This window comes from Mus caroli, unplaced genomic scaffold, assembly GCF_978045245.1.
Source record: "Mus caroli unplaced genomic scaffold, Mus_caroli_1 scaffold_8, whole genome shotgun sequence".
NCBI classification, from domain to species: domain Eukaryota; kingdom Metazoa; phylum Chordata; class Mammalia; order Rodentia; family Muridae; genus Mus; species Mus caroli.
In genome coordinates this window covers 115,196,901-115,209,965 of record NW_028227263.1, presented here as the reverse complement: position 1 = coordinate 115,209,965, position 13,065 = coordinate 115,196,901, and the positions used below count along the sequence as shown (strand labels likewise).

At 44.8% G+C, this 13,065-nt stretch overlaps 1 protein-coding gene across 3 annotated transcripts in view; it reads left to right on the top strand.

Annotated features, from left to right (window-relative positions):
- The first annotated feature begins 2,011 nt into the window (after nucleotides 1-2,011).
- LOC110297680 (zinc finger protein 568) overlaps nucleotides 2,012-13,065 on the top strand; it is a 42,659-nt gene continuing 31,605 nt past the window's right edge. For 2 of the 3 annotated variants that reach the window (XM_021166586.3, XM_029479699.2), the window contains exons 1-4: nucleotides 2,012-2,650; nucleotides 3,665-3,731; nucleotides 5,752-5,959; nucleotides 6,930-6,988. In XM_021166586.3, coding sequence (XP_021022245.1) covers nucleotides 5,926-5,959; nucleotides 6,930-6,988 — 93 coding nt within the window. In that variant the 5' untranslated portion in view covers nucleotides 2,012-2,650; nucleotides 3,665-3,731; nucleotides 5,752-5,925. Of the gene's footprint in view, nucleotides 2,651-3,664; nucleotides 3,732-3,880; nucleotides 4,119-5,751; nucleotides 5,960-6,929; nucleotides 6,989-13,065 lie in introns of those variants that run through there. The other variant, XM_029479700.2, reaches the window with a different exon arrangement.

Here is a 13,065-nt window from a genome sequence, read left to right as displayed (position 1 = left end):
GCTTTACGGACAGACTAACAAATCTTTCAAGAAAAACTTCTAGATATCTCTTCTTCACAATCACTGTTCTAATTGAACAGTGTGCTTATTGACCAGTCTCTACAGAGACCGCCTGTTAGGTGTTTGGTTGGAGAACCATCCTAGGCTTGCCCTCGCCTCCATGCAGTCTAGGAAATTCCATTTCCTCCCTCTCCCTACACACACACACACACACACACACACACACACATACACACACACACACACACACACACACACACACACACACACACAGAGCCCTGAGAGTCTCACATTCCTGACATTCCTGACAGGCCCCACCCTGCTAACCTGAAGACACAGGCTCTTCAGGCCCCACTCCAGTGCTCCCATCCCCCCACCAATCTATAAGAAGCTCCCACATCATACACTGCCTGTGACTTCTTCCAGTTTTGTCCTCCGAGACTGGTGAGTTCACCCAGGAGCCATTCCCAAATAAACTTACTTTTAATTCAGCTGAATTGGCTTATGTCTCCAGTGGAGAAAACATTCATTGGGTAAGAGGGAGAGAAGTTTATAGTGAAATCATACTGAACATCTTCCTTCCACATTACACACTTTGGTTTCAAAAATATGAAGCCAGCTTGAGATCAAAGAGGTCTTGAAACTGGAGATTATATTGAACTGGAACTTGTAATTAGTAAAAGAAAATTGACCATATGAGTGAAAATCATCAAATGATATCAGTGTACACAGATTGTTGTTGTTTTCGGAGACAGGGTCTTGCAGTGTAACATTGGCTGGCTTGGAGCTCACTCTGTAGACCAGGCTGGCCTGAAACTCACAGAGATCCACCTGCTCTGTCTCCCGATTAAAGGTCTCCTACCAGTTAAACTTAAGCCGATTATTCTAGCTTGCAATCAGGCTTGGAACATGGCTACCTCTATGCCTCTCTCTGACTTAATAATAGGTATAGCTATTCTTTTCTCCAATGGAGACAATATAGGGATCTATTTTCAAATGACAAGTCGTCATTAAGCAAGTATTTCCAGAGGCATTCAGATGTTGGGGTCACGGGGTGTGCAAATAATGAGGAAAGGACCACGAAAGTCGGAAATAAACCAAAAGCAAACTATTCCCCGAGGGAAAATACTTCTAACTGGTTAGGGTCACAGGTCAGTCTCGGAGTTGATAGCTACGACCTTTGACTAAGGGAGAGAGCAGTCTCCTTTCTCCTTTTGAAGCATAAAGGCAGGAGCAGAGGTTCAGGGAATAATAAAGAAGGAATTTGTAAATTGAGAGTTAGTTCTGGAGCCCAGGGTGTGGCAGGTAGGAGGAGGTTCATACAGGCTCAAGGCTATTCTAAGACCCCGGTCTTATCTCAGCCTTTAGAGAGCTCGCCCAGGCCTGCTGGTTTTACTGCAGCTTGAAAGAAAGTAAGGCTTGCGGGCACGCAGTAAGATGGGGGCGGCCGTCCAATACCTGGGATTACTCAGGGCTCTACACAAAGGAAAGCCCGGCTTTTTGTGGTTTGTAGTGCATTCTTTGCCTCTTTTGGGTAAATGACCTGGCAATGGGTAAAACTGGGAGTAGAAATAAAAAATTGTAACCCTCCAGGTCTTTCTTGGCCAGGCCAGAGATCATTACCAGCCTTGTCCCCATTATCCATCCTGCGTAGGGAATGGAGATTAAGGAGAGAACGGGCATCCCTGACCAATTTGCGAATCTAAACCTCACCTCAGAGATTGTTCCCAGGAACAGAGTTCTGAAGTCACAACCACTCGTGTGACAGGAGCCCCATGGTAACATGCAAGATGCCCCGTACAGGTAGGCACAGTCTTACACTTAAGCCACAACTCCACAACGACCAGACATTTCATGTCCTCGTAGAAAAGCTATCAGAATGTATTACAAACAACCACAAAAACTATTCCAGGGCACTGTGTCCGCACAGTCGCAAGGCTCCAGCTCCCACGGGCCTCCCCTGTCCTCGCGTGGAGCTATTTATTTATTTATTTATTTATTTATTTATTTATTTATTCCTACAGGCCCGAACCTAGGAATTCTACCTCACTCCTAATGGTCCCGTTAGGGAAACACCAGCGCTCCTGCGAGAGGCTGGACAGGCCACTAGCCTTTCTGGGAAATGTAGTCCACAAAGGGACAGCCACCTAGCGCCCCCAGCGCCTCCTCTGGTTGTTCCGGAAAAGACCGCCCCCGCAGCTGCTCACGTCCAGCGCTGCTTCGCCGCCGGCGTCACCGTCTCGCGGCGCTCATGGGCTCAGCCACCTCGGCGCCTTCGGCCATGACTCCTGTCCCTAGCACAGGAAACGCCAGGCGAGCTCTGACCGGAAGTTGGGTCGGGCCGCGGGTCCTTCTGGGAGCACCTGTGCTCTGGGACATAACGGGCGCGCGCTGCTGCCCGAGTGGAGGGGCTGCCCGTGCGTGGCCCGCATGCCGCGTCTCTGAGGTTGCGTCTCGGGGGGTTTGGCTGGTGGCGCTGCGGGGACCCCTCCGCGGGAGAGGCACGGGTGGTCCGGTTTGCCCCGGCCGTGGGCTGCGGGCTGGGCGCGGGCTCTCGGGGGGCTCGGAGTACCCCGGGTCACAGCTCTGCGGAGAGCTCCCGGCCAGAAGGCGGGACTCGAGCCTGTACGGAGCTGCAACCCAAAACCTGGTAAGAGTCTGTGTGCAACTCTGGAGATGTGGAGGGGGTGTGGTTGTGGGAGGGCGAGTGTCGTGTCGGGGCCATGTTTGGTGGTATGGGGTTGAGTAAGGGTGTGGTGAGTGTGGGGGTGGCGTGGCGTGTGCAGTCGTACCGCGGAGTTCTTAGGTGTGTAGCATTTGGCGTAACGTGTAACTACGGGGAAAAAAAAATCTGTACTTTCTAATGATTTCCCCCTCCTCATTGCCGCCCTTTCAACACTTTCTTCTCTAACTTTTTTCAGTTTTTCTTTCTATTATTACCTAATGGCTTGCTTGGCTTATTTAATTTTTTAAAAATCTTTTCTTTTCTCTCCTTTCCTTTTTCTTTTCTTTTCTCTTTTCTCTTCTTTTCTTTTCTTTTCTTTCTTTCTTTTATCTTTGCAGTGTTGAATTTAAATCTAACGCTTCAATCACACCAGGCAAAAACTACCAATGAGCTACATTCCCAGCCCTGAAGTTAGTTTAATAATGGCTGAAAAAAATTCCTAAGCTCTATAGCAAACCAACTGGGATTCCTTCAGTTCACGTTGTTAGCAGATTCATTGCGTTTAGCTGATCCAGGCTGTATTTGGTTGCAATTCAGATCTGCTCACTGTTTGTTGTTTTCTGGTGCTCAAGTTAAAAAGAACTGATTCCAAACATATTTTCTTTTCACGTTGGATTATGGTAGCACAGGGGAGATCATGCAAAGACTCTAAAAAACCTCTGTTTCCAAATGTGTCCATATTTAGCCAAAGAAAAGTTGTGTGGGTAAGCTTGTAATCTATTAAAATAACTATTTGCCACATTAAGAAATCTCTAGAAATACTTTTATACTGGGTGTTACCATTTAGTGCAAGTGTTCGTTGATGATAGTGTGCTCTTGTTTGCACTCTCTTGTGTGCACTCTCTAGCTCTGCTCTCTTGTTCCCTCACTAGCTCTCTCTCTCTCAAATTACATTTGTCACAAATTTTATATTCCAAACCCTTTGTCTTTATGTTTCAGGTTTCTCATGAGCAACATATCAGCTGAGAGTTTTTTAAACTCATTTGTCTGGCCTGACTGTTAATAGGTGAGTTTAATTCTGCTGTATTATCATATTACTGAAAACATGGTTTTTTTGTTTTTTGGGTTTTTTTTTTTTTTGTTTTGTTTTGTTTTTGTTTTGTTTTTTGTTTTGGTTTTTCGAAACAGGGTTTCTCTGTATAGCTCTGGCTGGCCTCGAACTCACTTTGTAGACCAGGCTGTCCTCGAACTCAGAAATCCACCTGCCTCTGCCTCCCGAGTGCTGGGATTAAAGGCGTGCGCCACCATGCCCGGTTTACTTTAAAATTCTTAAGCTGTGTGTAGTGACACATACCTGTAATCTTAGCATCCAGGAGGCTGACATTCAAGAAGTTCACATTCAAGGCCTCTTGAGGCTAATCCAAGATACAGTGAAAGAAAAACAAAGACAAAGGTAGGTGGGGGTGGGAGAGCAATCCCGGGTGAGCAGATGTATTTCCTCTGGTCTACATGAATATGTATGTTTATAAATGGTGGTAAATACGCCATATACAATTCATTATCTTAGTCACATGGTCAGTGACAGCCATTGACACGTCATCCTCTCGTCACCAACCACAGCTCTGTTTCCACAGGAGCCGTCAGGACAGTGATCCCCTTTGCTCCTTACTCCCAGGCCCAGCAATCACGGGTCTGCTCTCTGTGTCGGAATTTGAGAATTCTGTAACTCCTGGGTTAGTAGTGTCAGAATTCACTTCAAACCTTCAACAATACGTTGTGTTTGACTAAATACTTTTAGTCTCTTCTTGAGATCATGAGCACCTGTGAACACAAGCTAAGACTACTTGGCTGTTACAGATGGCACTGCTCTAAACAAAAGGACAAAGTCCTTGCTTTCTGTCGGTTTGCGTGTTATACCCAGGAGGAGGGGCTGCCTGACTTTGCTGGCTACTCTATTTTTAGGTTTTTGACTGACCTGTAAGGGCTGGGTATCTGATTCACTGAACGCCTAACTACCATTGGCAAAGTTAGAATTCCTATTTTCATGACGATGGTGGGTAGATGCCATAATAGAAATTCTGTCACTTCTTAGAATTTGAGAATTGTGGAGTAAAAAGTAAACGGGTAGAGTGGGTAGGTGGCAGCTCGATTTTAAAGACAGAGTAACTATGCAAATGTACCTCAAGCATAGCCCCAAGGCTCATTAACATAGTCCTTTCTGCTTTATTAACTTTGTCACACAGAGCAAAGAGGCTCCTTCACCTTTTCTAACTTTTTTCTCTTTACCAAATAAGGTCTCAGAGATGGCAGACTACTGTATTTTAACAGCCATTTCATTTATTTATGTCTAGTATCGTATGATCATAATTTTTATTTCACCTGAAGTCATGGAATTGCAATACTCTTTTACCTCAATGACCAAGGCAATTCACATAGAGAATGGGAATATTGTAATAGCTGGCTTTTTTTTCTTGCATCCCGGACACTGCTTCCCCTCCTGGTCTGCATCCCTCCCTCCCAGGCCTCACCTATCCACCTATTGAATAGCTGGCTTTTTAATGCATCTCCCTTTACTGCAACCAGGGATGCCTGTGACTGAGTACTTTCCAAAGGCTTTACTATCGTAAGTGCTTGTGAGGTGCTCGTGTGTCACAGCATGCAGGTGGAGGTCAGAGGACAAGTCCCAGGCATCGAACTCAGCTCATCAAGCTGAAACAATAAGTCTTGTCATGCAGCGATCCATCTAGACAGCCCCGGAGTCACCTATGTTTGAATCAGCCATATCTGTCTCTGCACTGAGGCTACACTAATGGATCTAAAGATGTTCGGGCTCCATTTTGTTTCTAGACTGTTTGTGTCTCTGTTGAGTACTTCATGCACTCTGACCTCGTTTTTACATCTAGTAGCTCTGCTGCAGAGAGAGTGTTACAAACAAGGAAATAAGTGTTGGGAGCTGTGTTAATTATCTCTTGGTATGTATCGCAGTAACCTACCAGAAGATAGTGACCGCTGGGAGCTGTCTCTGAGGCTGGTTATAACAAAGAACCTGTGAGGACACATGAGGCCAATTTTATTTCTGGTTGAAGCCCACAGGTCCTGCCTCCCAACACTAAGACTGTTTGAGAACAGATGTCTGTCATGGAAGGAGACCTTCTGACCTGATACCCAGAGCACAGGCTGCAGGGTCCTGGGAAAGGGTGGACTCTGGACCTGCAGATTGTCTTGACCCAGCCTTGAAATACCAGCAACAGCTGCGGGGCATGGAGCGCTTGTCCCAGATGGCAGGAAGAAGAGGTGAGGGGGTGGCACAGGAAAGAGCAGTGTGGGCTCCTGGGAGAGCTGTATTCAGGGACAGTGCCACAGCTTGGAAGTCTGGGCTCCTATCATGGAAGGTTACGTGGGCACTACTGATTATCCATGATAGATATTCCATTTTGTTCATTTGATTTTTTTTTTAAATGTATTTATTGTTATATGTAAGTACACTGTAGCTGTCTTCAGACACTCCAGAAGAGGGAGTCAGATCTTGTTACGGATGGTTGTGAGCCACCATGTGGTTTCTGGATTTGAACTCCGGACCTTCGGAAGAGCAGTCAGGGCTCTTACCCACTGAGCCATCTCTGCAGCCTCAGTTTGACTGGTTGTTAGGTTTAGTTATTGTGTGTGCCAGTGTCTGCACACACGTGTGTATAGGCTCATGCGTGCCACAGAGCATGTGTGTAGGTGAGAGGACAATGTGCAGGCATTGGTTCTCTCCCAGGGATAGAGCTCAGGTGGTCAGGCTTGGCGGTAAGCACCTTCACCTGCCGGCTCCATCCTCGTCCTAGAGAATATACTTCAGTGCATTTTAGAAGTGGTGCTATACACCGGAAGTCATGTCTCTTGTTTCATCGCTCCTTACCCCTGCTCCTACTTCCCAGCTACGTAGAACATTTTTATCTAGGTGCTCATCCCCACTTTTTAAAATAACATCTATCTATTGCTATTTTTTGATTTATTAAGTTTTTACACTTTCTATAATTCACATCAGGACTTTTCTCTCTTAAAGAAATGCTATATTGCAGATCGCCAGTAGGTTATTAACTCTGTCAGACAGCACGTGGTACGCTTAGTTCTCTGCATGCATTCCATAGTCTCTGGGGATTGATGTGGTACTTAACCGTTGAGGATCAAGTTTCTAGGGGATCTTAGACCATCTGGTCAGCAAGATCTCCACATTCCTCTGTCAGGAACTCTGAGCAAATCTGTTGTTCTCTTTCCTCAGCTTGGTGTTCCGAGGATTCTGCACCTCGCCAGGAAGAAGAAGACATGAGCAGGCCTTCAGTACGTTCTAAACATCATTTTCGCCCTGCGTTGTTTGTGATGCAGCTGTTGTGGGCTGCTATAATCTGTCACTAAGCTGGGGGAAGTGACATACAGATGAAGTTAGAGCAGGGGAGGGGAGCACAGCTGGGAGGAGTGGCTGCGTGCAGAGCTGCTCGGTTGGGCTCAAAGTCCAGTGTGAAGTCGAGAGTCAAAGCAAACAGACATGAAGTCCGTTCCGTAGCTGGTGCTTTCTGAGATAAAAACTATTTAAAGAAAGCAAAAGCTTTTCATTGATACTGAAGCCAGGAAATTCTAAAATAGTTCAATGATTTTTGTTATTTTAAGCTCAATTTTGCAATCAGTCTTGACCAAAGAAAAATTATATAGGAGAGTAAGTGGCATATTCATGTTTCTTTGGAATCATCTTCCTGGTTTTTTATTTGGTTGATTTTTTTTTTTCTTTTTCCCAGTTTAAGCTTTTGATGGGGAGTTGAATGAATGTTCTGTGGCACCCTTGCAGTTCTGATATCTGTGGCCTTCCAACTCTTTTCTTTATTTACATTTTTGGTCTTAGAAGATACTGTCTAGCTTCCTTTATGTTTTGAGTTAGGCCTTAGTTTGTCTGGAGTTTGCTATGTTTACCAGGCTGGCCTTGAACTTACAGAGCTCCTCCACCTGCCTGTGCCTCTTGAGAGCTAGGATTAAAAGCATGTGCCACCTTGCCAGAGTTCTTTTTGTAAACAATTTTTTTTTTTTTTTTTTTTTTTTTTGGTTTTTCGAGACAGGGTTTCTCTGTATAGCCCTGGCTGTCCTGGAACTCACTTTGTAGACCAGGCTGGCCTCGAACTCAGAAATCCGCCTGCCTCTGCCTCCCAAGTGCTGGGATTAAAGGCGTGCGCCACCACCGCCCGTGTAAACAATTTTTATTACACTTTTTTTTTTTTTTGGTTTTTAGAGACAGGGTTTCTCTGTATAGCCGTGGCTGTCCTGGAACTCACTCTGTAGACCAGGCTGGCCTCGAACTCAGAAATCTGCCTGCCTCTGCCTCCCAAGTGCTGGGATTAAAGGCGTGCGCCACCACGCCCGGCTGTTTACCTCCTCTTGATTCTTTCTATTTCTATTTGCTCATTCCTATGTTTAGAGCATGTTTCTCTTGGCTGCCTTTTCTTCAGCGCTCACTGTCACAGAGCAGACCCACACTCTTTTCTAGATAACCTGGAGCAGTGGTTCTCAACCTCACTGTCACAGAGCAGACCCACACTCTTTTCTAGATAACCTGGAGCAGTGGTTCTCAACCTCCCTAGTGCTGTGTGACCCTTAACACAGTTCCTTGTGTTGTGGTCACCCCACCCCAAAATTATTTTTATTGTTACTTCATAACTAATTTTGCTATTGTTATGAATCATAATGTAAAATCTGTATTTTCTGAGGGTCTTAGGCAACCCTCAGAGGGGTCTGACCCACAGGTTGAGAACCACTGATCTAAAGGCTTTTTTTCTGCTGCTGACAGTGTTTCTCTGGCCCTAACAGACTTAAAGTTCAGATTTTGTCTGGTGACTATAAAGGGTGTGACCGTGTTTGGAGAAGTATCTTACTTTCTTTGTGCCTTAATTTCATCATCTAAAATGGGGATTATAATAGATTGCATTCCAAAAGAATGCCAGGCGTCAAGAGTACCTAGTGAGTGCTCCACAGTTGACTTGCACCGCTTACTCTGGTTAGCTCTGTAGTCTCCTTCCTGAGCCGCTCTCTGCAGGATGGGCTGATGCCGCTCAGTACTTGAGGGTAGCCTAGAAGACAGAGGAGAAGGCTGCCTGGTTTGTATCATAAATGTGTGTCTTCAGTAAAACCCTTCTCCTGCTGTGAGAGGGCAACTCGGGGTATTTTTTAATGTTTGCATCTATACACACACATTACACACAAATATCAGGAAAACTAGTAATTCTCAAAAATCAGTAGTTAAGATAAAAAATTGAATAAGGAACATGAGGAAGAATTATTGGAAATACAGATGGCCAACACATACTTAAAATTATGTTATAAAAAGACAATTTAGTACATACAGTTTTTAGGTATATTTCTAGTTAATGAGCAATGACCAGTTTTGAACTCATTATAGAATTGGGATGTTGAGGGCTGAAGAGATAGATGGCTCGGAGGTTGGGAGCATCGGCTGCTCTTCCAGAGGTCCTAAGTTCAATTCTCAGCAGCCACATGGTGACTCACAACCATCTGTAATGAGGTCTGGTTCCCCCTTCTAGTGTGTAGGCACACATGCTGGCAGAATTGGTCTTGGCCATGGCAGCCCTTTCCTGTGTATGAGTAGATTACATAGGAGCTAGAAGAATCTTCTGTAGTACTATGCAGCGTAGCGTAGAGTTGGGACAAATTACTCTGCTGTAAACTCTGTTTCCTAACGCTGCAGCCGTTATCAGAAGTCTGTGGCCTAGGTGTTATTTTAGTCTTTATAGGTAAAGAAAGTGGAAGATAGAGGTGAAGAGGCTTGTATAATCAAGTACCAGTGTGTAATAAACTTAGGGTTCAAAGCAGCACTCCAGTGTCCACATCCTGATGGTGTACCCTTGAGGACAGAACTAATCAGTTTTGTCAATGGCCTCTCTCCATTGTCTGTCCCTTTTATTTTTATATCTATGTAGATGAGGCTGGCCTCAAACTCACACAGATCCACCTCCCTTTGTCTCCCAGGCACTGAGATCAGTGGCATCCACTGCCGTGCCTGGCCACTTGTCTATCTTGTTAGTCCTGTTACCACTTTAAGTTAGAAAATCTTAAGAATGCTAGACCTTCAAGTGTTAAGAAATTGTTCACAGCCAGGCATGGTGACCTTTAATCCTAGCACCTAGGGGCAGAAGCAGGATGATCTCCATGAGTTCAAACAGGCCAGCCTGGTCTACAGAATGAGTTCCAGGACAACCAGGGCTACACAGAGAAACCCTGCCTCAGAAAAGAAAAAAGAAATTGTTCACACATGTACATACCTACTTTTTTACCCACAATAAACTAAAAGCCAATACCTTCTTTATTGGTGAAAACTATATACATTTCCCCTGACGTCAGAGGCGGAACTGGGCAGCTCATGCTGCTGCGTTGTTTGCTCTCAGTTCTATGTGCCTAGGTGCATGAGTAAGAAAGACAGAAGGGAGGGTGCGGAGACAGGACACTGAGCTGACACAGCGCAGGCCAGGAAGGGTGGGCACGTCCCTCATCCCAGCCTTCAGCTGGACCTGGTGTATCATGTGGAAGAAAACAAATTATATAATATTTCTGAGACCCAAAACAATATGAATACTTTTAAAAAGTAATCTTCAGATAATTCTGCCAATTAAGACTATAAATATTATTAGAATTATATATATATTCAAACCAAGTCTAGAATATTTTTGAAAACTAAAATATCATTCAGAATGGCTAGAAGTGGGGAGTAATGTGTGGATTTTTAAAAGCCTTTGGTTTAATACTTACGAGACCTTAATGAAAGAACTTGTATAAAATGCTGTCAGCCAGCATTTATAGTTAACACATTAAGAAAATGGAGTAAAGCTGAGCGTGGTGGCGCACACCTTTAATCCCAGCACTTGGGAGGCAGAGGCAGGTGGATTTCTGAGTTCGAGGCCAGCCTGGTCTACAAAGTGAGTTCCAGGACAGCCAGGGCTACACAGAGAAACCCTGTCTCGAAAAAGAAAAGAAAAAAGAAAAAAGAAAATGGAGTAAACTGTAAAGCACTGATTATACTTTATACAGTGAGGCTGGGTGTAGCTCAGCTGATAGCATGCTCTCAGAGGATGCACAGAGCCTGGTTAGGTCCCCAGCACTATTGCGTGAACTGGGTGTGGACGCAGACGTTTATTTCCCAGCATCTGGACAGCAGAGGCAGGAGGATCAGAAAGTCAAGGTTATCCCTGACTGGAAAGCAAGTCTGAGGGCAGGCTGTTTAGTTTTGTTTTTACGTTTTCCTGTCATTTGGCTCTTCTTTTTTGTCAGTTACAATTTTTATTTTGTTTTTGTATGGGACTTAACTAGATGAGCCACTGGGAAAGAATGGTTTGGCTCTGTTTAATACTTTTTTATAGTTTATATTGTACGGGTGTCCATTTCTAAAACCGTCAGTGCTACTTTACAGATGAGAAAATAGAGAGGCTCAATTTCCATATTAGTCAGGGTTGCACAATAAATGTGAAGCCAGGATTTGGCTCACCATGTCAGAATCCATGGCATCATTAACCAGTAAGACATCTACGTCCTGCTTCGGTTGAGTATCTTCCTACCGTGAGACTGGGTTTTCAGCTCGAAATGTGTCAGTAACCCTTTCGTGCTTTGTTTTTTAAGAGACATGACAAAACTAACTGTCCTTCCTGGGGTCCCCTAGGTAACTACTTGGGCAGCTCTGCTTTGGGGTTGATGTGTGCTGTGCAGCGAGCTCAGCTGTGCTGTGTGTGGAGCTCGTGATGTGCATGTGACTAGGCTGCAGCTCCTGGGGCCAGCCTCTTTGTTGCATGCTAGAGTACACAGAGAGCAGAAGCATGGCTTAGCATTTGCTTGCCCGTGTACTAACATTCATTTGCCTCAGCAAATGGCTTGGACAAGCCCACACTGGCAGATGGGACATGAGGGACAAGCAGTGTGTGAAGTAAGTTTAGTATTCAGTTCATCACAGTAACACACGAAATTAGCTTTTGCAGGCCTGAGAATCCAAGTCTTCATGCATGGTAGGAAGGACTGTCCACTCAGCTGCATCCCAGCTCAGGAGATTATTTCATGTTGAGATTTAAAGAATCCTAAAAAAAAAAGAACTTTGAACTATAAGTTGCATCATAAATTTTCCTCAGGTATTCACTATTTTTTTCAATTGTATTCATAGCCATAGCCATATTGTTAGAACATTTTCATTCCCTAGAAAGAAACCCTGTATTCATTACCTCTCACTTCCACTTCCTTTCTGGGAGGAATGTTGGCAATCATAAGTCTTTCTGAGTAGAACTGTGTGCCTGTTATACAACCTCCCTTAAATGGAATCATATATAACTCAAGGTTCATTTGTGTTGCAGCTTGTATCAGCATTTCATTTTGTGGTTTTTGACTGTGTAAACATAGCTTGCATGTGTGTGCATATATCTATAGAGGCCAGAAGGGACACCAGATGTCTTCCTCAGTTGCTCTTCACCATTTTTCTTTACTTTCTATTTTCCTTCCTTCCTTCCTTCCTTCCTTCCCTCCCTCCCTCCCTCCCTCCCTCCCTCCCTCCTTCCTTCCTTCCTTCCTTCCTTCCTTCCTTCCTTCCTTCCTTCCTTCCGAGACAGGGTCTCATTATGTATTTGTGGCTGGCCCGAAACACTGTATAAGCCAGGCTAGCTTTAAACTCACAGGGCCCATCTGGCTCTTCCAAGTGCTGGGATTAAAGGAGTGTACCTCCATGCTCAGCATCTCACCGTGTTTTTGAGACAGGCTCCCTCACTTTCCTGCAAGTCTAGATCTAGACTGCCTGGTCAGCAAGCCCAGGGTCGCCTTCATCTGTTTCCCTATTTTCGGAGATTAGTGGTTTGGGCTGGTTCTGGATATTTTCATGAGTGCTGGGGATCCAAATTCAGTTCCCCATGCTTGCCAACTGAGCCATCTTTAGTCTCTAGTCCTTTTTTTTTTTTTAACTTGTAAATAATAGGTACTAGGAGACAGCTCAGTAGATAAAGCAGGTCGTGTAAAACTGGACAGGAATGGCGGCTACCTGTAACTCCAGCACTCAGGCATCAGAGACCAGGCATCCCAGGAGTAAGCAGGCTCGCTAGACTAGCTGAAACCAGTGAGCTCTGCATTCAGGAGAACAACACCAGACATTACCTTTGGCCTCTGTGTGCATGCACACACACATGTGTAAGCCCACATACATAAGAACACATGCATGCACCCTCATCCCTCATAAAAGTTTCTAATGCTCTATTGTGTGTATATACCACATGTATTCTGTGGACTAGTAGACATTAGAGTCATTTCCATCTTTGTTTTAGATAAGCTCTCACTGTGTGGCCCAGACTGGCCTGAATTCACTTGCACTCTCCTGCTCAGCCTCATAAGTGCTGTAC